The following is a 23,927-nucleotide window of genomic DNA, read 5'->3' on the forward strand; positions in this document are numbered from 1 at the left end:
TTCTTTCAGGTTCATCAAGGTTAATGGAAATCTTAAAGTCCTTTGCATGATGGCAGTCTTACTATTACTTTAGCAGTGTAGCAGGCTGTGGGATCAGTACTAACGTGCCACAGTGATAGAATACATGGGAGCCACACTGAGTTGAATGATTGTAGGTCCTATATATTTTATGATCGATGTGGAGTCTTATAATTGATTCCACAGCCTGCTGAACAGCTATTGAGTTCAGCTAATTCAATCTCTTAATTTACTTTGGTGTGTTGTTTTTATCTTTTCTATTCTGTTACTTCTTTCTTCCTTCCTTAGACAGCGAACTTGATGCCAATCAGCCAATCACGCTGTTTGTATTGTTCTTGTCTTCTGTTTAATGATACTATTTTAAAAAAGGGGAAAGAAAATAAATAAATACAATGCAAAATAAAAAAAAAAACATAAATACAGCCCAAAGTTCATCTTAACCGCCACGGCAAAGATCCGAGGAGCTGAGAGCTCCAATCGTCCAGAAACTACTACCGAACAATCATCTATCGGCTTCTTCGTTTTCTCTCCTTTCTGATTACATGATATAATCGTCAGTCAGAATATCCAAAATTTCCATATCGCCAGCCAGGTATGACCTTTGTCAATTTCCATACAATCAGTTCCTTTTTGGTTTGTTCCGCACTCGATTTTGATCCTGATTCTGGTTGCCGTCGAACAATTAAATCACGCCAGTTCACTGCGTTTTTGTGAAATTAAGTTTTGCACACTTTATTCCGTTCTCTTTCGAACGACAAGTTGTTCAATGGTCATGTCGTCTAGTTTGGTTAACTGGAGTAACTAAACATCCGAAACACCGTATCTGTCCAATAATTCGACAGTTGCTTTGTGAAACTAGTGGCCTTCAGAGATATGTTGTCTTTACTCTTTACAAACTTTGCCGGTGTCCGGTGAGACTTTATGCTCCTATTGTTTGGTGGTTCACCTCCGTAGAATGGAATGGTGAAATACGAATGGTTCAGCTTGCCTCTATATAGTTGATTCGCCAAGGCATTCTTTTTCTCTTATCAGAATTGAGTAATTTTCCTTCTTTCTTTCTTTCCTTTTTTTAACTGAACAAGCCGAGTTTCTCTAGTTTTTTAAGTGGGTGTTGGAGACTTTGTTAGAGCAGTCACTTCTCCAAGGGATCGGACTTCTGCCTACCATTTGGTTTTGAGCCGTTGAGGTGTAGGAAGACAGAGATGTTTTAAGGTTGGATGTGAAGTTCCTTTTTTTGGTCCTAGAGATTGAGTCACCTTTCCAGATAGGCTGGATTCTTGACCTTTGAAATTGGATGTCTTCTTAAACTAAATTCTAGATCTGCTATCTTTAGTTGCCAAGGCTTGCTAGAAATGGTATCTTGAGGGGCAGGTTCTTTTCAGGTTCATTATTATGACAGATATATTTTTTTTTGGTATTTTGCACCCACATTTTTCTTCGAGGGGTCAAAAGTCTTTGTATCTTCCTTTTGCTCTTTTATTAACATATTTTATTTTCTCTTTGTTACTAATGTCTAATGAAGCATTGGTGATAGATTGAATGGTTTTTAATATTTATTTTTCAATGTTCTGCATACGTCAAAGTTATATTGTTCTTTTTTTCTCCATGATTCTGTGCATCAAATAAAATTTCAACCATTATTTTTGCTTGTCAGCCTTCCTGTTATATCTTGTTGTTTCTCAGACAATGGAAGGATTTTGAAAATGAAAAAAAGAAAAAAGATATGCAACTTGAGGAATCTTCTGAAAGGATTAATGATGATGGTATATATGAGTATGAAGTGAGATTTGTTTTGCCTTTCAGGTAGAGAGCTTTGAGGCGTGCATGGTCGCTGCTTCTTGAATCATCTCTTCCAACCCAAGAGAAATTTTGGGTGAACTAGTCAAGTGAGCCTCACTTACACCTTTTATTTGTTTAACCATTTTATATTCTTGAAATTCCCATTATTTATTTAATTTATTTCATCAAATTTTTGGTATTTCTCTGTTCCTTTCTAGTTCGGAATTGCCAACATTAAGCCTCCACAAAATTGTAGGAGTGATTGGCTGTGACACATATGGAAGCACAAGGTATCCTTTCTAATTGCTTTTCATTGTGGAATTAGACTTGATTTTTAAGTGGTATAAAAAACTTGGTTTAGTTTTGACAAGTGGGTGAGTTTCTGAGGTGTGTGAAGAAAACATCCCCCTCCTCTCTCTCACAGATACACACACACACACAGACAAAACCCAATAACCCTAATGACTCCTTTTTATATGTGTGTTATATAAATTATAGATTATAAATATTAATAGGGGGAATTTGAAAAAGTTGTTCATACAATAAATGCAGCACACATGCTCATTATTTCAGACGGTCCCTAAAGGGACCACCCTCTGCATGTGCCATAGCTCCAAATGTCACTAATTTAGCAACCCAAACTCTTATGGACATATGCCAAGTCAAAAATGGTCTGAAATTTGGCCAATTTTTGGATAGTACCACATCCTAATAATCCAGATTACATAATTTGGGGGCCTTTTTTTGACCAAAGAGCTGTCATTATTGATAGTAAGTGCTTTGCACAGATGTTTCAGTTTATAGTCAAATTCAAATGAAGGCTTATTATGTGATTAATTGGGAATTAGGACCTTAGTGCTCTTGATACCTGTTGGGGGTGGAGTGAATCTCTTGATACCAGTCCATAAATCCACATTTTGGAGGGATAAAATACGAAAGATCTGTAAATTCATATCATAGGGAGTGAGAACTGTGAAAAGCAAATGTGAACTTTGGGGTTGGAAAAAACAATGATGTTGCAATAACCTTGCAAATTTATGTTTCCAAAATTTAAACTATGGTTTCCAAGCCGTGAACCTAATTAGTTTTGGAGCTTACATGGAAAATAATGTAAAATAGGGTAAAAGAAAATAGAATTTAAGGCTCTTCAGTCCCTTGAGGAACAAAGTTTAAGATGACCAAAAATGGGGTCCCACCTTCTCCATCCTCTCACTCCCATGCATGAAGCAATCTCATAAGTAATGAGTTTAGAGTATTGATAAGTATTGGTTGACACAAATCTCATACAAGGATTAGAGTATCGATATGTATCAACCGATATGCATCTCATACAAGGTTTAGAGTATCAATACATATTAGACAATAAGATATCTTAACCTATCTTATTATCTCATACAAGGTTATTGATACATATAGGCCGATATGGTCCTATACATAGTGTTTTTTAGGGTTATCTGCACATTGCACTGGTGGAATGGCCCAGTTTTGGTGCCATATCACCCATATCCACAGGTATGACATAGTTTCAGTTTGGTATTGGTCTGTATTGGCCAATACAGATTGAGTATTGGTCTGTACGAATGAATACCAATACATATTGCCCATTAATGCTCCCTTAAATCCTGCATTAATACTGCTATTAACATTAATGCTCTTAGCTCTTGATTTATAATACCTTAAATCCTTGATCCTATATTAAGTCATTAACTCCTCAAATCCTTCAACTACTTATTTAAATTTTAAATTCAAATTAACTCCCTTCTATTATTAAATTTAAACCAGCATTAAAAATTAAATGTTATAATATTGCCAAGATTTTAACCCAACTTTGCATTGTGCAAAAGGCAAGTATCTTACAATTGTGCACCACATCATCACAACTTGCTAAAACTCAAAGTTACATGGGTTTTAAATTTTATAACATTTAATCAACCTTTATTGATCTTTAAAATTAGTATTTTTTAAATACTAGTTATATTGATATTAGCATGCATACATGATACACACATACAATGAATATGGCACTGAACAGAACAGAATGGCAAAGGATTCATGTAACTGATCCCATTTAGTTGGAGCAAGTCTTAGATGATATGTATCTTTTAATTCTACTACCATTTTACATCATTTCCGAAGTGCACTTCACACAAACTATTAAAATACGTGTTTCTTATGTCTTCATACCTTATTTGCAGTCATTTGAGCCTTAGGTTTAGTATAATCAATGTATTTTTGGGATTTATGCAAGTTTCCCTAGTGTATCCATGAGTATCTTAATTTTTTCCACTATTCATGCATTTACAATGCACACCCTGATATGTTTCTTTAAATTACCTGATACTCTTTATTATATCAATTCTTTGAATCTTGATCTCATAGATATTTTAGATATGGTAGTACCTTTGCTTCATTTTTTATTTTTTATTTTCAGTTACTTACATGTGACACAATGTGAAGTTTAAATATAACCATCTGGGTTTAAGGGGACTCCCTTTTGGTGATTGTTTGGTGATTGTTGAGATTGTATAAGACTTGTTGTTTCAGAGATAAATATGTTGGTGCACTGAAATAGTATATTGTGAGATTCTATAGTAGACAAATTATGTACGGATAAAAAAATATAGTAGACAACTTGTGATGTATCAAGTTATGAAATTCCATGACAGATAATCACCTTCTCCTGGAGGGGGGTGTCTTTCAAATACACCCTGGTGGCATGGGATAATCTCCTTTTATATTTAAACTACAAGGGGGTGTATCTGTATTAGTAATTGTTTGCTTTAATAAAATTCTCCATTTTGTTAGGTTAAAAATCCAACTTGAAGTGTATGCTCCATGGTTTGCATATATATGCAAGTGATACTTGACCTTTATTGTTCTGTTATTGTTCTGTTATTGTTCTTTCTTCTTTGTTGCATTAATATGGCTGGTTCTTTTACAATATTAAATGCTTGTCCAGTTCATGCATGTTTTTGGTGTTTATTGCAGTTAGTTTGAGGGATACCTCTGTTGTTGTTGCTATACTTGATACTGGTGAAGTATATATAGTTGTCAGCTTGTCCACAAGGAGTGACACCCAGGTGATTTATATTGATCCCACAACTGGATTACTTTGTTACAATGGGAAGATAGGAGTTGATATTTTCAGTTCTGAAGACGAAGCTTTGAACTGCATTACAATTGGATCAAAGTGGCTTTGTAAGAGTAAAATTTATGCTAGAGCAATACTGGGTTATTCGTCCCTAGGGAGCTTTGGGTTACTTTTAGTTGCAACAAAATTGACTGCCAGCATACCAAATTTTCCTGGTGGAGGATGTGTATATACTGTGACTGAGAGCCAATGGATCAAGATCCCACTTCAAAATCCTCAACCCCAGGGTAAAGGGGAACTAAAGAACATCCAAGAATTGGCTGAGCTTGAGATTGATGGGAAGCACTATTTCTGTGAAACAAGGGATATAACTCGACCTTTTCCAAGCCGCATGCCATTGCAGAAGCCAGATGATGAATTTGTTTGGAACGGATGGTTTTCAATGCCTTTCAAAGAAATTGGGCTGGCACAACACTGTGTAGTTCTTTTGCAGGTTCTTCTTCATACTTGGTGTACTGATTTGATGATTAATTTTAAATGTTAATTCATCCACTTCTTTCTGAATTTATTAAGGCTTCTAACATTATCTCTTTTGAAGTGTTAGTTAAGTGTTTTATTTAGTATATGATGCTTGCCATTAGAACATACTTTCGCTCTCACTCTCTAAAGACACACACAAAAACATACTCTCACCATCTCATCCTATTTTTAATTCCTTCTTAAGATTTTCCTTTCAATCTCTCCACTGTTATTTTAAAAGTCTATATGGATTTAGTGGGCTGCATGTTCTTTTGTTTTGCAACCTACCCTGGATGCTTTAAGATACTCTTACATTACTAGTAAGGGAGTTGATAGCACTTCTCTTGATTCTTATTAAGACTTAACTGTGTAGGAGATCAATGCATACTTCTCTGTACTTGTTTTATTCTCGTTTTTATCCATTGCGTTTTGTTTCAGTTTTCTGTGAACCTGCGCAACCAATATTGACATTGATCTACCTGCTGTAATTGATGCATATATCTGGATTGCTCTAAAATACCACCTCTGATTATGTTCAAACCTATGTTACCTGTATATGCCTCGCCATGGTAGGACATGGTATTAGATATAGAGTTCAAATAAAAAATTGAAGTATCCAACATGGTAAGGTGCCCTTGTACAGGTATCCAAGTATCATATCACAGGTTCAATCTAGCTTGTTCACAATGTTAACTTCTATTGACATCTATTTCTAGGGGTTCGCAGAATGTCGAGTATTTGGAAGCTCAGGTCAGCAAGAAGGAATGGTTGCTCTCATAGCTCGCCGCAGCAGACTGCATCCTGGTACTCGATACTTGGCTAGAGGGTTGAATTCATGTTTTGGCACAGGTGAAATTTCATCTTCACCATAAAAAATCATTTTATCCTTCCAACACAATTAGAGGCTTTCATTTGGTTTTGCTAGAGGAAGAAGATATAAAACATCATGGAAAGAGGCATCCTGTAACAAATAAGAGAAAAAAAAATCAAAGCATGTACAGTATAATTGCAAAACACTGAACATAATCCTTTTTTTAATGCCTTATAGCTGCCAAAAGTCTTCTGCCTATCCCAATCCAGGTTCTAGGTAGTAGCTATTTGTCTATATTCACTTTAATACAAAACCTTGCTACACGAAGCCTTGAACAAGGAGGAGTTGAACTGTCAACTTTGAGGACCCCTCCCATTGCTGCTGTAATCAAGGACAAACTTCATTGGAAACAGCAGTGATAGGAAAGGAGTTCATAGGTGTATCTATATAGGTTTGAATGATACCATGTTCCAAAGTGAAATAGAGAACCATTTGTTGAAGATCTAATATACCCACCAAAGTCTCACCATTAGTAATTTTCAAGTCCTGGAGGTAACTTGTTATCAGATCAAGGCAATGCCTTCCATGGTGAACTTCCCAATCAGACAGTTTCCATGGCTGTAAAAGTCAACCCATTTCTTTGCATGCGAAAGGGTTGGTTGGCTCTGCGAGGTGTCTAACTGGTTGACATAAAGAAATCTCTATTTTTGCTGCAGAATAGTTTCTGAAGAATGATGCATGGGATCATGAATCAATATATTGTCTTAGCACCCCTCTCAGAGTATCAATCAGCTTTTAGCTCTGTTCTCTTTCCTGTTGAAGTTCCCACATTTTATGTGATTAGTTGATTCCTAATGGAATATGTTCATTGCCCAAACTCCTCTTTAACGATGTGAGAATCCCTGTTAACCTGCCATTACAACTGGATGCTGCATTGCTTCATTGCTTTTAGGGATTGTAATACCTTAGTTTTGCTTTTTTTTTTTTTTTTCCCTCTGCAGCGAGGTCTCTGTTAGTGCATCACTTCTGGTGAACACCCTAGATTAATATGCAAGTAAAAATAAAAAAAAATGCATTTTATTTTTCAAATTCAGAGTATTTGTCACGTATTCATATTCTCTTTTTTTTTTTTCATTTCAAATACATTGTTTAGATAATGTAATTTCAATTTTGTACTCATACATTTCTATACTCCAGATACTTGCATTTTCATTATTAATGCAAATATGTTTATGCTATTTAGCATGCCAACTATAAAAACGGAGTTATTGGTACGATGTGATTCCTTTGAGCTCATTAAAAATGTGGATTGGCAGGAAATGAAGTAGAGTGTGAGCAAGTTGTGTGGGTTCCTATGAAGACTGGTCAAAGTATTCCTTTCAATGTGTATATTTGGCGACGAGGCACCATACCAATATGGTGGGGTGCAGAGCTGAAGATCACTGCTGCAGAGGCAGAAATTTATGTTTCAGATAATCCTTATAAGGGAAGTTTGCAATACTACCAGCGATTAAGTAAGAGATATGGTGGTTGTAATTCAGCTGCAACTCCTGGAGTTAATCAGAAGAAGAGTTCTTTGGTTCCTATTTTATGTGTCAACTTACTTAGAAATGGTGAAGGGAAGTCTGAATCCATCTTAGTACAGCATTTTGAAGAATCCTTAAATCATGTCAGATCAACTGGGAAACTTCCATATACTCGGATTCATTTAATAAATTATGATTGGCATGCAAGCGTAAAACTGAAAGGTGAACAGCAAACAATTGAAGGGCTCTGGAAACTCCTGAAACAACCTACGATAACTGTAGGCATTTGTGAAGGTGATTACCTGCGTTCACGTCAGCAACTCAAAGACTGTCAAGGAGAACTTGTCTACAATGAAGATTTTGAGGGTGTTTTTTGCTTAAGATCACACCAAAATGGGGTGATACGTTTTAACTGTGCAGATTCTTTGGATAGAACAAATGCTGCTAGTTATTTTGGGTCACTTCAAGTTTTTGTAGAGCAATGTAGACGGCTAGGGCTATTACTTGACACTGATGTCATGCTTGGTTTTCCATCGGTATATAATTACGGTGGATATAATGCTCCTTTGCCACCGGGCTGGGAAAAACGTTCTGATGCAGTGACAGGAAAAACATATTACATTGATCACAACACTAGGACCACAACCTGGGTGCATCCATGTCCGGATAAACCTTGGAAGAGATTTGACATGACTTTTGAAGAGTTCAAGAGATCAACAATATTATCACCAATTTCTCAGCTTGCTGACCTTTTTCTGCTTGCTGGTGATATTCATGCAACACTATATACTGGTTCTAAAGCTATGCATAGCCAAATTCTCAGTATCTTTACTGATGAACCTGGCAAGTTTAAACAGTTCTCTGCTGCACAGAATATGAAGATCACCCTGCAGAGAAGGTACAAAAATGTGCTTGTGGATAGCTCCCGACAGAAGCAATTGGAAATGTTTCTTGGAATGAGACTCTTCAAACATCTCCCTTCGGTTTCACTTCATCCTTTGAGAGTATGCATTTTTTTTTCATTGGTATCTTGTGGAAATATGTATTGCAGATGACTTTTAAGTGGCTTTGCAATATGTGTACGTTTTTTGTTTGATGCCTTTTATTTTATTTTTGATCAATAACAGTGATTTCACTAATTGATTGAGGAACGGAAATACATAGAAAGGGAGCTAAAATATCTTAACTCTCTCCACAACTGCCACTAAACACCCAAAATACAAAAAACAATTACAATTGAGGCCAAAAAACAGAACTCCTATTTACCCCTTGTCTAGCTAAGCCTTCTGCAAAAGAGTTTGCACTTCTCTTTATCCACGTGCATTTCTACTTTCATGTCTTTGGTCAATCATTTGTATTTCCTCTTCTCATTGCTGTAGCTCCATAATCTTGAGTTGTCTTCTTTTAACCAGTTCACTACAGTCTCAAAGTCTCCTTCTATGATCAGCTTGTTTATGCGCAAATCCTTATCTCTTTGAATCCCTTCCAAAGCTGCTAGAGTCTCAGCCTTCAATGAATTTCCTATTCCAATTGGCTCAGAAAACATGGCTTGTTTGATGCCTTTTATTGTGACAAATTGGACTAATCTAAAGTTGAGGTTATGTTTAGACCCGGTCACATTCAGGAGTACCCTTTTCTTTTTATTGGTAATAAAAATATTACATTAATACATGGAAAGGACACATGAAAAGGAAAGAAGTTTTTTTTTTTTAATTCCAAATTTACAAAAGGAAAAGGAAAAACATATTGAAGTGAATTCCTAGACTGTAGTGTAAGAACTTCTTTTTCTTTCTCCCAGTATCTGCCTTTTCTTTTTTCAATTAAAAATTCTATTTGAAGCTAGATGTGTGGGTTTCATATTGCTATAAATTATTGTGAATTCCCCTTTTTTGATGAAATATACTTTACCTTTTCTTAGAAGAAAAGAGCACTTGTATGTGGCCTGAAACTCAATTTGCAAGGCATATTAACTTTGTGCTCTAGGTTCTTAAAAATCTCAGCTATTGGCTGTAATAGCTAATAACAGAACTTTCTTATGAAAGTAACTAATGTAATAAATTTTGGTAAATTTGAGGACAAGATTCTGACTTGAATTGTTCCTTTCTAGATATTGCCTGTTATGGCTTCATTCATTAATGAAATTTACAGCTTTTGTTATATTATTGGATGAACTTAAGAAATACTTTTATCTCAGCACCTCAGAGTTTTCTTTTCAAGTGCTTTTTCATTTTACAGACTGCAGATTGGTACTAATTAACAACTCAATGCTGATTGGGACAGGTTTTATCCCGACCATCTGCTTGCTTTCTGAAACCAGTGGTGAATATATGCCCAAGTTCCAATGGTGAAGCTGATCTTCTGAGTTTTAAGAGAAAAGACCTAATATGGGTATGCAACTCTGATCTGCATTTGAAAGGGCAAAATAATCCATCAAGTTACAGGAATTAAATTCTGTTATTGTTGTTAACTTATAATTTCTGCTTATTTAAATGTTTCTGTTGTTCATTTTCACAGATTTGTCCCCAGGCTGCAGATGTTGTTGAGCTTTTCATTTACCTCAGTGAGCCTTGCCATGTTTGTCAGCTTCTTCTCACAGTTTCACATGGTGCAGATGATACAACTTTTCCAGCAACTGTTGATGTCAGAACAGGACGCAACCTAGATGGTCTTAAACTTGTTCTCGAGGTCTGTATTATTACTTCCATATGTCTTGCTTTACTGAACTTTTTAATTGGAATGGACTTTCTTTTTTTTGGATAAGTAATTTAATTAGAAGAGACTTGCACATCTGCATTCTTGAACCTGGAATTTGTTTTATTGTTTGACAAAGAGCTTATCTACTCAATCCAGAGCATGAAGAGAACTAATGCAACACTTCTTTGGGTGTTGACCTACCTTGTTGTCACTAACCCGAATGGGCCAACCCACTGCAGTGATGTATGATGGGATTTGTCATGTTGGTGCATGATTTATGCAAGCATTGGTATCTCCCAAAGTAGATCCCCACCCACCCAAAAAAGTCTATCAATTCAAGTTACACGATTCTATCAAATTGAATGTCCAATCCAACAAAAAGTGCAATTTCTCTGCACAAATCCATGGAATGCCTCAATTGAATCTTGAAGAACTTGGTTTTTGGTGGGAGTTGCCAACTTGGTAAAGGTTCTGGTCCATTATACTAGATGGGCAAATGGAAAAGGTAAAGGTCTTTGATCATAGATAATGTCATCATCTAAGCCTTGTCCCAACTATATGGGGTTGGCATCTGCATAGATAATGTATTGGCTAAAGGTGAGTGGTTATAAGATTTAATGTTCTTTCACATATGCTTAGTGATGCAGATATTGAAGCAAGGAAAGGATCCATGGAGAAACAAATTATTTTTTTCCATTCTTACACCAATTTCTAGTTGAATATGTCATAAGAATGGAATTATATTTTTTAGAACTTCATTGCTATTGCAAAATTACTATTTGTGGTAGCGTTCAGACTTACTATTAATAGCAATTTTCATAGTTACTTTTTTTAGGCCCCGTTTGGCGCATCTTTTTGTGCAGGCTGTCAGCTTTTTAGAAGCCCGACAGCCCACATTTTGGTCTTTTTTTGTTTGGTTGGGAAAAGATCTAGCTGTCAAAAGCCACAGCCCTGAGAAGACACGGGAAGCCCATTTCAGGCTATTTTCAGGAAGCTCCAAATGGAGCTTTTGCTTTTTTTTCAACTCGTCTTTGCGTGGAAAGACGTGCCTTAACCAAACGGTCTTCAAGCTGCTAAGATCTTGATGCAAAAGCTCACATTGTCTTTTGACTATCAGAGCTTCCAGAAGATCTTTCAAAAAAAGACTTGCCAAAAGGCCCCTAGTAAAGTTGCGGTTTACTATTTTTAGTAATTTCTGATGTCTTTAAATTGAGCTAGTTTTAGTAGGATTAGGAAAGTGCTATTAGAGTTGTTTAGGAGTTAGAGTCCTTATTTGTCTTTATACTTGTGGATTGTCTTAGTTTTAAAGAAACTATAAGTTGGCTTGTGTCAGTTTCCTGGTCCAAGTTGGAGTCTGTAAAGGGACATCTGAGTTCTTAAGTTGGGTCTATAAATAGTCATTGTAATTGGAGTGGAAAAAGAATTAGTTTGAAGAGATAAAGTTTGGTTTAGTGAATTCTTGTTGTTGCCAGGATTTTTTTTAATCTTTTTTCTCTCACCTATTTTTTCTTATGAGTGATCTTTCTCTTTGTTGTTTATCCTAACAGCAAAAGTTACAGCAAGCTGTCTACTTGTTTCTCTACCCTTATTCTTCATCCTAGATCACCCAAATCTCTTCCTTCACCCCATAAAGCCCATCATCTATTCTTTAAATTAGTAAGAACCCTACCTGATCCTTCATCACTTAGGATGCAAAGATGGTTATTTTAGCAGAAAAAAGCATAAAAATAGGCACTTGTTGTATATAGAAAACTCTCTTTCTAACCTTTTTCTTACTATTTACTTCTATAGTTGTCTTAATGAATCTTCTTAACAGCCTAAACACTTTCTCTTTTGACCCCCAGTCAAGTGATCAATGGACATGGAAATGGAAGGCTGATAGAAAGTTTCCGGTTAAATCTTTTTTTGAGGGTCTGTTAGAAGGGAGTCTGAGTTTCCTTTTAAACAAGTCTCTCATCTCCCTCCAAAATCAACTTCTTAGTCTGGGCTTCAGCATTGGGGAAATGCCTAACAAGAAGTAACCTGGCTAAAAGGGGAATCATTTTAGAGGATCTGAGCTGTGGAATTTGTGGGCTTGCTAAGGAGTCCATTGACCACCTATGCATTCATTGGATGGTTGCTTGGAGGATATGGTTCCATTTCTTACATGCTGTGGGCATTTGCTGGGTTATGCCGGGCTCAGTAAAGGAACTTTTACATAACTGGTGCCTTCCGGGCTTATCTTAAAAAGGCAAATACATTTGGAGGACTATTCCAGCAGCAGTGATCAGTAGAGCATTTAGAAATGAAAACAGGAGTTCTGATATGTTGATCCATTGTATTGTTGCTAGGATAGCTTCTTGGTTATCATCTATGCCTGAGAACATGTTTCTGATGCTAAACTCAGTTAATTTGTGGGATCTTTGATCGGTAGATCTAGTTCAGAGGACTGTTTCTGGTTCCTCTCTGATTTGTATGTTATTTTTCCAGAAATAAAATTACCTTACTTTTTTTTTCAAAAAAAAAAAGTTGTTTTAGTTGTGCTACCTTTGTCATTGGAATTCTACTTTTTTATATTGGCCCTTGATATACCCAATGAGGCTACAAATTTATCAGTTCTTATGTTTTTATTAATTGTTAATATTTAATTCCTTTCCATATGCAGGGAGCTTCTATACCACAATGTTCAAATGGGACAAACCTTATAATACCTTTAGCAGGTGCAGTTAGTTCAGAGGATATGGCTGTGACTGGAGCAGGTGCACGGCTTAATGCTCAAGATTCATCTAGTCTTTTATCATTGTATGATTTTGAGGAACTAGAGGGAGAAATAGACTTCCTTACTCGAATTGTTGCTCTTACATTCTATCCTGCTGTTCCTGGAAAAACCCCTATAACTCTTGGTGAGGTACAAACCTTCTTTTTGAAATGCTAATTGTGTTTATTATCTTTTCCAATTGTTAAATATCTCCTGAATTTAACTGTATTAGTTTCTTATGATATGTTCTTCTATTTTCCTTCTCCAAAATAAAGAAAATCTTCTATTTTAGATGAGAAAGCATTTTTAGGTTGATCCCTCTTCTTTGCTTTTGGGTGTGATAACTTTGTTCTCTTTCTTTCTGTGTGTTTATGTGTGTGCATGCATGAGCGTGTACATGTTTATTTCTGCCTCCCTTCCATCAGTAATTTGTTGTTTATTAGAGGAAAAATAAAAAGCATGGCCTTGTGAGAGTAAAAGGCCATTACCTAATGTTGGTCTACGCTATCTGGGGTCTTGGGATGGTATGAAGTGACCACTCTCAGACTTGAACCCGTCTTTTGAAGCTTGCCAGCCTGAGGTTTTACCATTACACAAAGTAAGAATGGAGAAAGAACTTTCAACAATAAGCCTAGAAACACCTAGGTGCAAGGCTAAAGGTCAGAAGTGAAGCCACAATGCGATAGTTATCCTACAACTGTTTGACTCATTCAAATAAAATTCTACAGTCCAGTTCAACTGTTTGACTCATTCAGATAAAAATGTGAAAAAATAAAAAAATTTAAAACATTAAAAATAATGTAGATTCTACATTATTTTTAAAGCTATTTTACATCATAATAAGTTTAAAACAATAAATATTAGAGGGTATAACACCAGACATGTTTACATATGTAAATGGGGTAAGCTTGACCAAGATCAAGTAAACATTTCTAAGAACTGTGCAATCAAAAAACCTTTTTGGCTTCTGGTTCCTGGTTCTGTCTGTATGATCAGATGGTCCAGTTCAGGTCTGACAATATACCTCTAGATCCATGGTGGTTATTTTGTTTGCTGGAAGGGGTTGAGGGTATGAGATGGAAGAAGCGATATATCTTATTATCACCCTTTGATACATGAAGGTTTGAAGAGTTATGTTAGAGTTTTGATGAACTTTGCACATTGACATCCACCAGAGTTGGGTGGTAAGGCACATATTGGCTTTTCTGATGTCCATGGCTGATGGTGAATGGGGTCGAGTAGTGCTCAATAAAAGAGGACTAACAATGCATTCTTTCTCAGACGTCAGCTTTGGAGTAAAACTTCCCTAAGACATGTAAAAAATGTTCAACCTCCCTAAGAAGTAAGAACCAATCTAGAGACACAAGAACAAGAACTGGAAAATCTATATAACCTCATTAAACTGTTAGGGAAACATCCAAGGACCTCTCAGGAGGCAGTCATAATCTGATTGTGGTAAAGAACCCTGAGATCATACCCCTAAGGTAAACAAAAATGGGCATAGCCTATGCTCTTTTAGAATCTTCCTTGCTTATGAGACTGCAACACGACCAATTATGTTTCCTTCCCTATCTGAAACAAAATACTATATTCCTGAGAGCCCTTAATTCCTCCTGTGCTGAAGCCAAGAGGTTATCATGAACAAGAGGTCTTCATGGATGAATGGAAGAGGGATGAAGTTGTTTTTGACAGTTCTGTTTCTCTTGTAGGTTATTCCCCCAATGTCCCACTCATTGTGGTATCCAGTGAAGAAGTAACTTCATAACATCATGAAGAGGATCACACACTGCCTCGAGCACACCTAAACAGCAGTTCCAAAAAAGAAGAGATAGATTGTTGATCAACTTCTCATTACCTAAAACTCATCTGCTAGAAGATTAAAAACAAGCACTCAAGTAACACAACATAGAAGTAAGCAAGACAATTAAAACCAAGTAGAATTACTATAACCAAAATTAATAATTTTTACCACAGACCTATTATCTATATTTCTACCATAAACCTCTTGCATCATATCCAAAACCACATGATGTCTACTCAAGGCATATATATGTCCCAGAGGATGTTTCCCTGTAACAAAGGGAATATATAAAGAAGATTATAATAGCAAACTATGAAATTGAGCCTTCATAGAGGAACACAACTTAGAAGTAACCAAGACAATTTAAAACCCAAGTAGAATTACTACGACCAAAATTAATAATTTTTACCACAGACCTATGATCTATATTTCTATCAAAAACCTCTCGCACCATATCCAAACCACATGATTTTCTATTCAAGGCATATATATGTCCCAGAGAATGTTTCCCTTTAACAAAGGGAATATGCAAAGAAGCTTGTAATAGTGAACTATAAAATTGAGCCTTCATAGATTGAAACCGTAGTTTTGTTTTTTGCATTGTCAAGACATTGAGTACAAAGATTCGAGGATATACCTACTGCAGGTTTTGGCCCTGGGTAGAATGGAATAGCTACATGGGATTTATGTAGTGGGTCCATGAGGTTCGGCTTTGAAAGTTGAACAAGATCTGGATGATGATGGATGTGACAAATATATGAATGGGATATTGCATGCCAAAGGGAACCCCTACATTCTGAAGTATTTTTGTTAACCTTATTATAATTTTTATTTGGCTGAAATAAACTTTTTTCTGTATAATCAACTTGTTCTGCTCCAAGTTCTTTCTTATCTTTTTCAGATCCCTCAACTCTGTTTTTTCATGGCAAAAGTGTACTTCAATGTTCTGTTATTATTGATAAAGATGTATTTTCTGTTACTATTTGTTGTTAGTATTGGATTGAATTTGACCCAGATTTTACAGAAAGTTTCTTCTCAATGTAAATCCTGCTACCATTCTGTTCAGTGTCATTTCCATTGTTAAATAATGAGTGCTTGAGTCATTTCTTACTACTTGAACTCACTTCCTTTTTAGTCTGCCCCTAGCCCTTCTAGCCTCTTCAACTTGCAACAAATCACTTCTTCTTACAGGTACTGTAGATGGTCTTTTTTGCATGTGACCGAACTATCTAAGGTACTGTAGATGGTCTTTTAAATTGCTGACTGCATGTTATTGGGATAATTATGCTTTTACTGGTGATGATAATATTGGCCTTTGAATTGTCTTTTCACATAGTAACATAAATGTAACATTCTTTCTTCATTTAAATTTGTCCTCAATTTTTATTTAGTTTTTGTTTTCTTCTAAGGATGCTATTTCTTTATTTATTTTTTGCTTTTGAGTGGAGATTAGGACTGTTAAGAATGAAAGAATAGCCATGGCTCATAAAATGTTCTGATGTAATATGCTATGGTTTGTAAGATAATGTAACCATACATTATGTCTAGAGAGGATAGTGATTTAAGTTTTCATCTCAGTCCTTCTACAACAACCTTGTGTCTAGGACAGTGATTTCCTTTGGGCTTTGATCTGGAATTCCCATGCTCCCCTCGAAAATTGCCTTCCTGGTTTGGTCTTGGTAAATGCCTAACATCAGATCAGCTGCTCAGAAGGGGGATGCATCTTCCTAGTATCTTATGCCCTTTTTGTAATGAGGTCCCTGAATCCTCCAGTCACCTTTTTATCCACTGTAATTTTTCTCATCAGCTGTGGGAAATGGCTTGGTCTTGCTTTGATGTTCGTTCCTGCCTGCCTGAATCAGTCCTTCAGCTTCTGCAAAGGTGGACTATCAAGGGTTTTCATGCTAGGGGCAAGCTGCTTTGGAGGATTTTTCCAAGTGCCATCTTGTGGGCTATTTTGGAAGGAAAGAAACTGCCAAATTTTTTACAACTGTTCTGATTTAGCTTCAGTTAGTAACACAATTATTGGCTTTTGTGTTCTTGGTTAAGTGTACAAAGGGCTTTCAATGGTGTCCATCTTTTATCTTTTTTGCAAGCTGGACCTTTTTTTCACTGACTTCTCAGTTTTTTTTTTTTTTTTTTTTTAATATTTTTTTGTATATTCCCAATGTACAAGCTTTCATTGTACATGGGCTGATGTATTTGGTTTTTACTTCTAATACAATTCAATACTTCTTCTTCTTCTTCTTCAAAAAAAAAAAAAAAGCTCGTCAGGAATTGTTGTTTTAAGTCCATGAAAGGGTTGACTTCTACTCTTTATACATTTCTTTATTTTTTTGCTCAACTGCTACTGTTGATTTGCAATTGACTTGATAAAATCTCTCCTTGTATTCTCTAATGTTATTTTTCTTCCTCTAGTTGTAATTGTTTTATGATAATTTATTTAGTTAATCTTGTTACAGATAGAGGTACTTGGAGTTTCTCTTCCTTGGAAGGGTATACTTTCAATGGAAGGGTGTGGTGAAAAATTCTGCAAGCTCCTTGACAAGTTTCAGGAGACCAATAACAAATCCCAGGAGACCAATCCTTTTCTTTGTGGTTCTGATACCAACCCATTTGTTGGTGCATCATTAGCCAATGGAAATGTTCCATCAACACAACCAAATGCCACCTCTGGCATCTGGGTGGACCTCTTGACTGGTGATGCCATGCTTCCCGATTCCATTGCTCAACCACAGACAAAAAATGTTAGTTCTGTGGGGGGTGAGTTGCTTGATTTCTTAGATGATGCTGTTACTAAATACCATGGTCCAGAAGCAGATTCTAAATTCTCTTCACCAAAAGATGGAGGAGGTCCAGATCACAGTGCCACCCAACATTACATAAATTGCTTGAAAGCCCTGACTGGTCTGAATATGGTATTGTAGCTATCATTGTTTCTTCAGATTCATTTTTTGATAACTCGAGCAGTTAGTAGTTTATTTGAGTGAAGTTTTATTTTCCACATTTTCATGTATAAACTTTCACTTTAAACATAAAATATGATGCAATTTCAGCTAACTATTACTACCTTCTTAAATTATGCTCTTCAGGAAAGGAAGCTAGACTTCATGGAAGCCATGCAACTTGAAATTGAACGCTTGCGTTCAAATATTTCTGCTGCTGACAGGGATAGAGTTTTATTATCAGTTGGCATTGATCCTGCTACCATAAATCCAAATGGATTACTTGATGATTCTTACATATCTCGATTATGCAGAGTTGCAAACAACATTGCACTGCTGGGGCAGGCTGCACTAGAGGACAAAGTTACTGCTGCAATTGGTCTTGAGACTCTTGATGATAACTCTATAGATTTCTGGAATATTACTAGAATTGGAGAAACTTGTTCTGGTGCAATTTGTGAGGTTCGCGCTGTAAACCATCCTGCTGCATATGCGCCTTCTATGGTTTCCCATGGAGGAGTATTGCCATCCACTTTGTTATGTTCTCAATGTGAAAGAAAGGTGTGTAAAGTGTGCTGTGCTGGAAGAGGAGCTCTCCTGCTTTCAAGCTACAACTCAAGGGAAGTATCAGGCTTTAATGGCTTGTCAAATAGGAGTGGGTCTAGCCATGGTAGCCAAACAGATGGTGTCTCCACAAACCGTTCTACCATACTGGATGGAGTTATCTGTAAATCATGCTGCAGTGACATTGTGCTTGATGCATTGATCTTGGATTATGTCAGGGTCTTGGTTAGCTCATGGAGAAGTGCTCGTGCAGATAGTGCAGCATATAAAGCTATGAATGAGGTGATGGGGCTTACCTCAATGGATCATCTTATTGAAAGAAACAGAATGTCTGATGGTCAACAAGCTGTTGATATCATAAAGAAACTACTTAACGGAGAGGAATCACTTGCTGAATTTCCATCTGCCAGCCTTTTGCATTCGGTAAAGTCCGGATGATGCCTTTACTTTCACTATTTATTTTTGATTATAAGCCTGAACTGTTTCATTTTCACTGCATAATCAGAAACATATGTTCATAACATAGATTTTTTTTGTTATTATCCATGGCTTTTTGGCTACTAAGCACTTACTATTGCCATATAGATATTTTATTAACCAAGAGAATTAACATGAACTATTCGGTGAAATCTATAGCATATTTAGGGTTGAAGACTTGGATCAAGGCTAAGGATCAAGAAACCAATATTCAACTAAAATAATCAGTACTTGTCGTATAGTGATGAACATCAGAAGTTGGTTGTAATGCAAAGTTTTTGTGGTTTTTACTGTATTTGTATTGATATCTTACTAGATTGCATGTTATCATAGGTTGAAACGGCAGTAGGCTCAGTGCCATCCTTGTCATTGCTAGCTCCACTTGATTCTGGACCACAGCATGCATATTGGAGAGCTCCTGCCAATACTTCGTCTGTTGAATTTGCCATTGTTCTTGGCAGTCTTTCTGATGTCTCTGGGGTGATCTTACTTGTTAGTCAATGTGGCTATTCAACAACAGACTCGCCTACTGTGAGTACTGAACTACATTTCCACTTTGTGCCATCATTTGTTTGATCAAAATGAATATTGGGAATGCTTTTTTTTTCATGTTGACATTGTAATTTCTGTTCCTTTTATGTGTTATGATATGTATCTATTTATGAAATATGCAAAATATGAAAGTCCCTTCATCCCAGCTATTGATATCTTGCATCAACTAGCAGAACATTCTCCAGGCAATCTGGTTTCCCCCTATTTTTAACATTTTATTATCAAGGTTGTGTTGGATAATAGCTGAAATGGGTGCTGAAAGTGGAATTAGAAAAGATTCCATATTAAATGCCCATGGATTTAAGCTGTTTGTTTGTGCTTTCAGTATCTAATTTAGCAGTTATCAAACACGATCTAAGCTTCCCTGTTGAAAGTATTCATCTTAATTCTCATTTAAGTTTTATTAAAAGCTGTTTCTAAGATCTCTTGAGTGATGTAAGTACTTTAAGGTTTAAATAAAGTCTCTTCCTAAATAGCCTCTTCCTGTGCAGGTAATGTATATCTATATGCATGCATGATAGGTTGGAACCCTTTTAAATAGTTACGCTATTTTTTCCAAGACGGGGGGCTATAACCATTAGTTTTATTTTAATTGATACTCTTTTGTGCAGAAGCAGGTATTTGTCCCTGTTTTATATTATTGCTTTTTTCTTTTTCTACCAGCATTGTCAGACTTGGACCAGACTGGACGTTTGGACTGGGAACTAGCCAGCCAAAATGGTTATGGACTGCTGATTCTTAGAATGTTGACTTGGTCAAATCTACCTAAAATATGTGTATTAATACCTGTCTAAACCTATAAAATTTATTGTTTTGAGTTTATTTTGATACCAAATAGCTTTAAAGGATAATCTGGAACTATTTGCTATTTTTTCTTGTTCTTTTTCTTGTATTTTTTATTTGAGCAAGTCAAATGTCTGAACTATATGGTTGGACCATTTGACCCATAACTGAGTGACCAAAATGGTTTTGTCTTCTCTGAGTCTGAGAACATTGGTTCTATTCTACGCTTAGTTGTACCTTACCCTTCCCCCCCCCTCTCAAATGTAACAATTTATTTTTTCCTCCTTATTCTGCACTGTGTTTTCTACTACCTATATGCCTGTCTTTGATATGCCTTCCATCATTGTTTACAGGTACAAATATGGGCCAGCAATAAGATAAATAAGGAAGAAAGGTCATGCGTAGGAAAATGGGACATCCAATCCCTGATCTCATCTTCCTCTGAAATTTATGGGCCAGAAAGATCAGGTAGAGATGGAAATATTCCAAGGCATGTGAAATTCACCTTCAAGAATTCAATAAGATGCCGTATCATTTGGATATCTCTATGTCTTAGGCGGCCTGGTTCAAGTTCTGTTAATTTAGAAAAAGGGTTTGATCTTCTTTCTCTAGATGAAAACCCTTTTGCATTTAGCCATCGTGCCTCTTTTGGAGGTAGTACAGTTGAAAGCAATCCATGTCTTCATGCCAAAAGGCTTTTAGTAGTTGGAAGTCCTGTAAGGAAAGATCTGGGGCTTGCATCACAAGGGTTTGACAAGATAAATTTGAAATCCTGGTTGGAGAGAGCTCCACAATTGAGTCGATTTAAGGTATGATATTTCTAACTCAGTAATCTTATACATCCAGTTTTCTTTTCCAGTTATTTTCTGCTGAGTAGCATCTTAATTCATCACTTGTGTTTTTTTTTTTTTTTTTTGTCTTGTCTTTCAAGGTTCCAATTGAGGCTGAAAGACTGTTTGGCAATGATTTAGTCTTGGACCAGTATTTATCACCTGCATCACCTCCACTGGCTGGATTTCGTCTTGATGCCTTCAATGTGATAAAGCCTCGTATTACCCATTCACCTTCTTCTTTGGATGTGTGTGCCTGGGATACCTCCTTAACCTGTTTAGAAGACAGGTGTCTCTCTCCAGCAGTCTTGTTTATTCAAGTATCTGCTCTCCAGGTAGTTAATGAATCTGCTTTATCTATGCTACTATTGCATTATCAGAATTGGCATAACTATTGTAACTAGTCTACCCGCAACTTGTACATGAATTTGTAAGGAAAAAGCATTTATGAGAACTAAAGGCAACATCATGTAGGAAGACTTGGAAGCTGACTAGACCTGTTAAAAGAACTTAAAGACAAGACTCGTATGACATAATACAAGTTTCACATTAATTATGATGGTCAAACCACTTACAGAAACTAACTTCTACCAAATTAATTCTAAGAATAATTAAAAAGTTAAGTCCAAAAATAGTGATTCCCGTCACCAACATATCTGCATATTTTAGGTGTTCTGTAAAATCATGTCATAATGCAATGCAGCTCATCGGATTTAAGGTTCATTTTTTGATGGTACAAAGCATTCATGAAAATTTGTACTTGTATGGCTGTAAAAAGCAACAATTGTTAGGTTATCTTCATTTTAACTGCTTGTTTAGTGGTCGGATGCCCAGATATGGCTTAAAAAGAATGAGCTATTTCATGCCCTACATCAGAAACTGTCTAGACACATCCTTGAATCTCGTGCATGAACTGCAATTTAATTGCTTCAATCTAGAACATGTCTTATTTATAACACATCACTAGTCCAGTGTCATTGGCTTAATTGGTATCAATGAAGAAAAGAAATAATAAGGTTGAAGCTATGACCAATAATTTTGCAGGAACCTAACAATTTAGTTACTGTTGGAGAATACCGGTTGCCAGAAGCTCGAGCTGGGACAGCTATGTATTTCGATTTCCCAAGACAGATACAGGCGCGTAGAATCACCTTCAAACTTCTTGGAGATGTTTCTGCTTTTGTAGATGATTTAGCAGAGCAAGATGATTCGGATTTCCGAGGTCTACCATTAGCAACAGGATTGTCTTTGTCAAATAGGATCAAGTTATATTACTATGCTGATCCTTACGATCTTGGGAAGTTTGCCAGCCTTTCTGCTGTTTGAATATCATTTTTCATTGTATGTTGTTACTTGTAACATATGAAGAGGATTCTGGGCATGGAGATGGCTGGTCGTTTTATGATTAAATTTTGTTGTAAGATGAGCTTTGTGACAATTTTTATGTATATTTATTGTTGTTGTTTACGGGAAAGATTGAATATTGATTCCTCTTGCTAGCGGACTGACCTCGTCAGGTGGTTTGTTTCCTCTCTGTTTTTATTAGAAAAAAATATCTATACGCAACCGTCGATGTTTTCTGTTTTTAACTTTTTTTTTTGTTTGTTTTTTCTCTACAACACAACCGCCAAAGTTACACTCCATATCTCCCACCCACACTCTCTTCCCATATCTCCACCCACAAGACCCTGATCCGAACCCGCAAAGTTAAATCGGATGATCAGGAACTAGTGGATTTTGTCACCAGTTAAATATATTCGATCAAAATAGCGAATTCGACAATGATACGATAAAGGCATGGTACCTAGAAAGCTGATAGCAATCAACTTGTGTCTTAGAAGTGGCGATCAATGAAGTGGCATTCATCAAATTGACGGTGGGTTTTGATTGGTGAAAGCTTTTCGGTATCATACAATTAAGCGTCACAGAATTTATTTTTTGATAGGGAAATCGAAGTGGGTCTAAATTTGCCAGCAACAGTTATTTATTCATTTATCTTGGTGGCAATGATACGACCAGCCAAAGATTTTATCAATCGAATCACCATCAGTCGATAATTTACTAATAACGAATAACACTAGATATATATTTGTATTTAACATCCTGGCAAAACTGCTGCAGAACCAGGGAGACGAATTACTTACAGATTATGTTCAAGGGCAGTGGCAGACAAACAGGGGCTTTGTGCAAATAGAAGGGGTGGAGGGTTCAGACAAACTCTGTAATCTGTATCGAGTCTTTTATTTTATCCAATTATGCTTGATTACTCAAAAGACACAATCGGCCGCTCGTCTCTCTGTATTGAGGTTAGATGATGGCTTTCTAGTCAGCTGGCAGCTTAGCAAGCTTTCATAAATTACGCGTGGCAACATGTTTTGGGATTTAACCAAACCTAACTTGAAAAGAGCACTTCCTTGATGGTTTATCACAACCACCCAAATGGAATCATGTTAGATTGGCCCCACTTTGCTGATTCACCTTAATTTGTGGTGGTTGTACATGTTTCGTATGACACTGATTTCAGTATTAGAACCAGTTTTGTTTTGTTTTTGATAACCAGTGGAAAAAGCATGATTAGCCTAAACTACTGAGTACTGATCATGATTTTGGTCAATAACGTTGGATAGGGCTGCAAATGGATCGGATCTTACATTCATCTAAGATTCAATATATATATATATATATGTTGGACACTGAGTTCTCATCTGGGAATAGTTTTATTTAACTAGGGCTTGAGATTTAGGCACTTTTGTTTTTATATAAATTCTTATTTTATATTTAGAGCTCGTTGGGTTGACCG

The 23,927-nt window shown here is 36.3% G+C and overlaps 1 protein-coding gene across 3 annotated transcripts; it reads left to right on the forward strand.

Annotated features, from left to right (window-relative positions):
* The first annotated feature begins 460 nt into the window (after positions 1-460).
* LOC148875355 (putative phosphoinositide phosphatase SAC9) lies at positions 461-22,626 on the forward strand. 3 transcript variants are annotated; one of them, XM_088965314.1, is made up of 15 exons: positions 461-610; positions 1,822-1,904; positions 2,016-2,087; positions 4,786-5,381; positions 6,124-6,256; positions 7,535-8,748; positions 10,025-10,132; positions 10,259-10,429; positions 13,083-13,325; positions 17,439-17,894; positions 18,069-18,908; positions 19,296-19,493; positions 20,651-21,106; positions 21,229-21,462; positions 22,172-22,626. In XM_088965314.1, the coding sequence occupies exons 3-15, from the start codon at positions 2,075-2,077 to the stop codon at positions 22,451-22,453; spliced, it is 4,944 nt and encodes a 1,647-aa protein (XP_088821440.1). In that variant the 5' UTR covers positions 461-610; positions 1,822-1,904; positions 2,016-2,074; the 3' UTR covers positions 22,454-22,626. The 3 variants fall into 3 exon arrangements, with proteins under 3 accessions (XP_088821440.1, XP_088821441.1, XP_088821442.1); XM_088965315.1 differs by lacking the exon at positions 461-610 and adding an exon at positions 1,135-1,230; XM_088965316.1 differs by lacking the exons at positions 461-610; positions 1,822-1,904; positions 2,016-2,087; positions 4,786-5,381 and adding an exon at positions 5,924-6,031.
* The last annotated feature ends 1,301 nt before the right edge of the window (positions 22,627-23,927 follow it).

This window comes from Nelumbo lutea, chromosome 1, assembly GCF_056320005.1.
Source record: "Nelumbo lutea isolate HS-2025 chromosome 1, American lotus-T2T, whole genome shotgun sequence".
NCBI classification, from domain to species: Eukaryota; Viridiplantae; Streptophyta; class Magnoliopsida; order Proteales; family Nelumbonaceae; genus Nelumbo; species Nelumbo lutea.

What these genes read in the sequence shown, in the direction of transcription:
- LOC148875355 (XM_088965314.1), top strand. An exon ending in GAATTCATGTTTTGGCACAG is followed by an intron (nt 6,257 to 7,534) that starts GTGAAATTTCAT and finishes GTGGATTGGCAG; the next exon opens with GAAATGAAGTAGAGTGTGAG. An exon ending in AGAGAAAAGACCTAATATGG is followed by an intron (nt 10,133 to 10,258) that starts GTATGCAACTCT and finishes TCATTTTCACAG; the next exon opens with ATTTGTCCCCAGGCTGCAGA.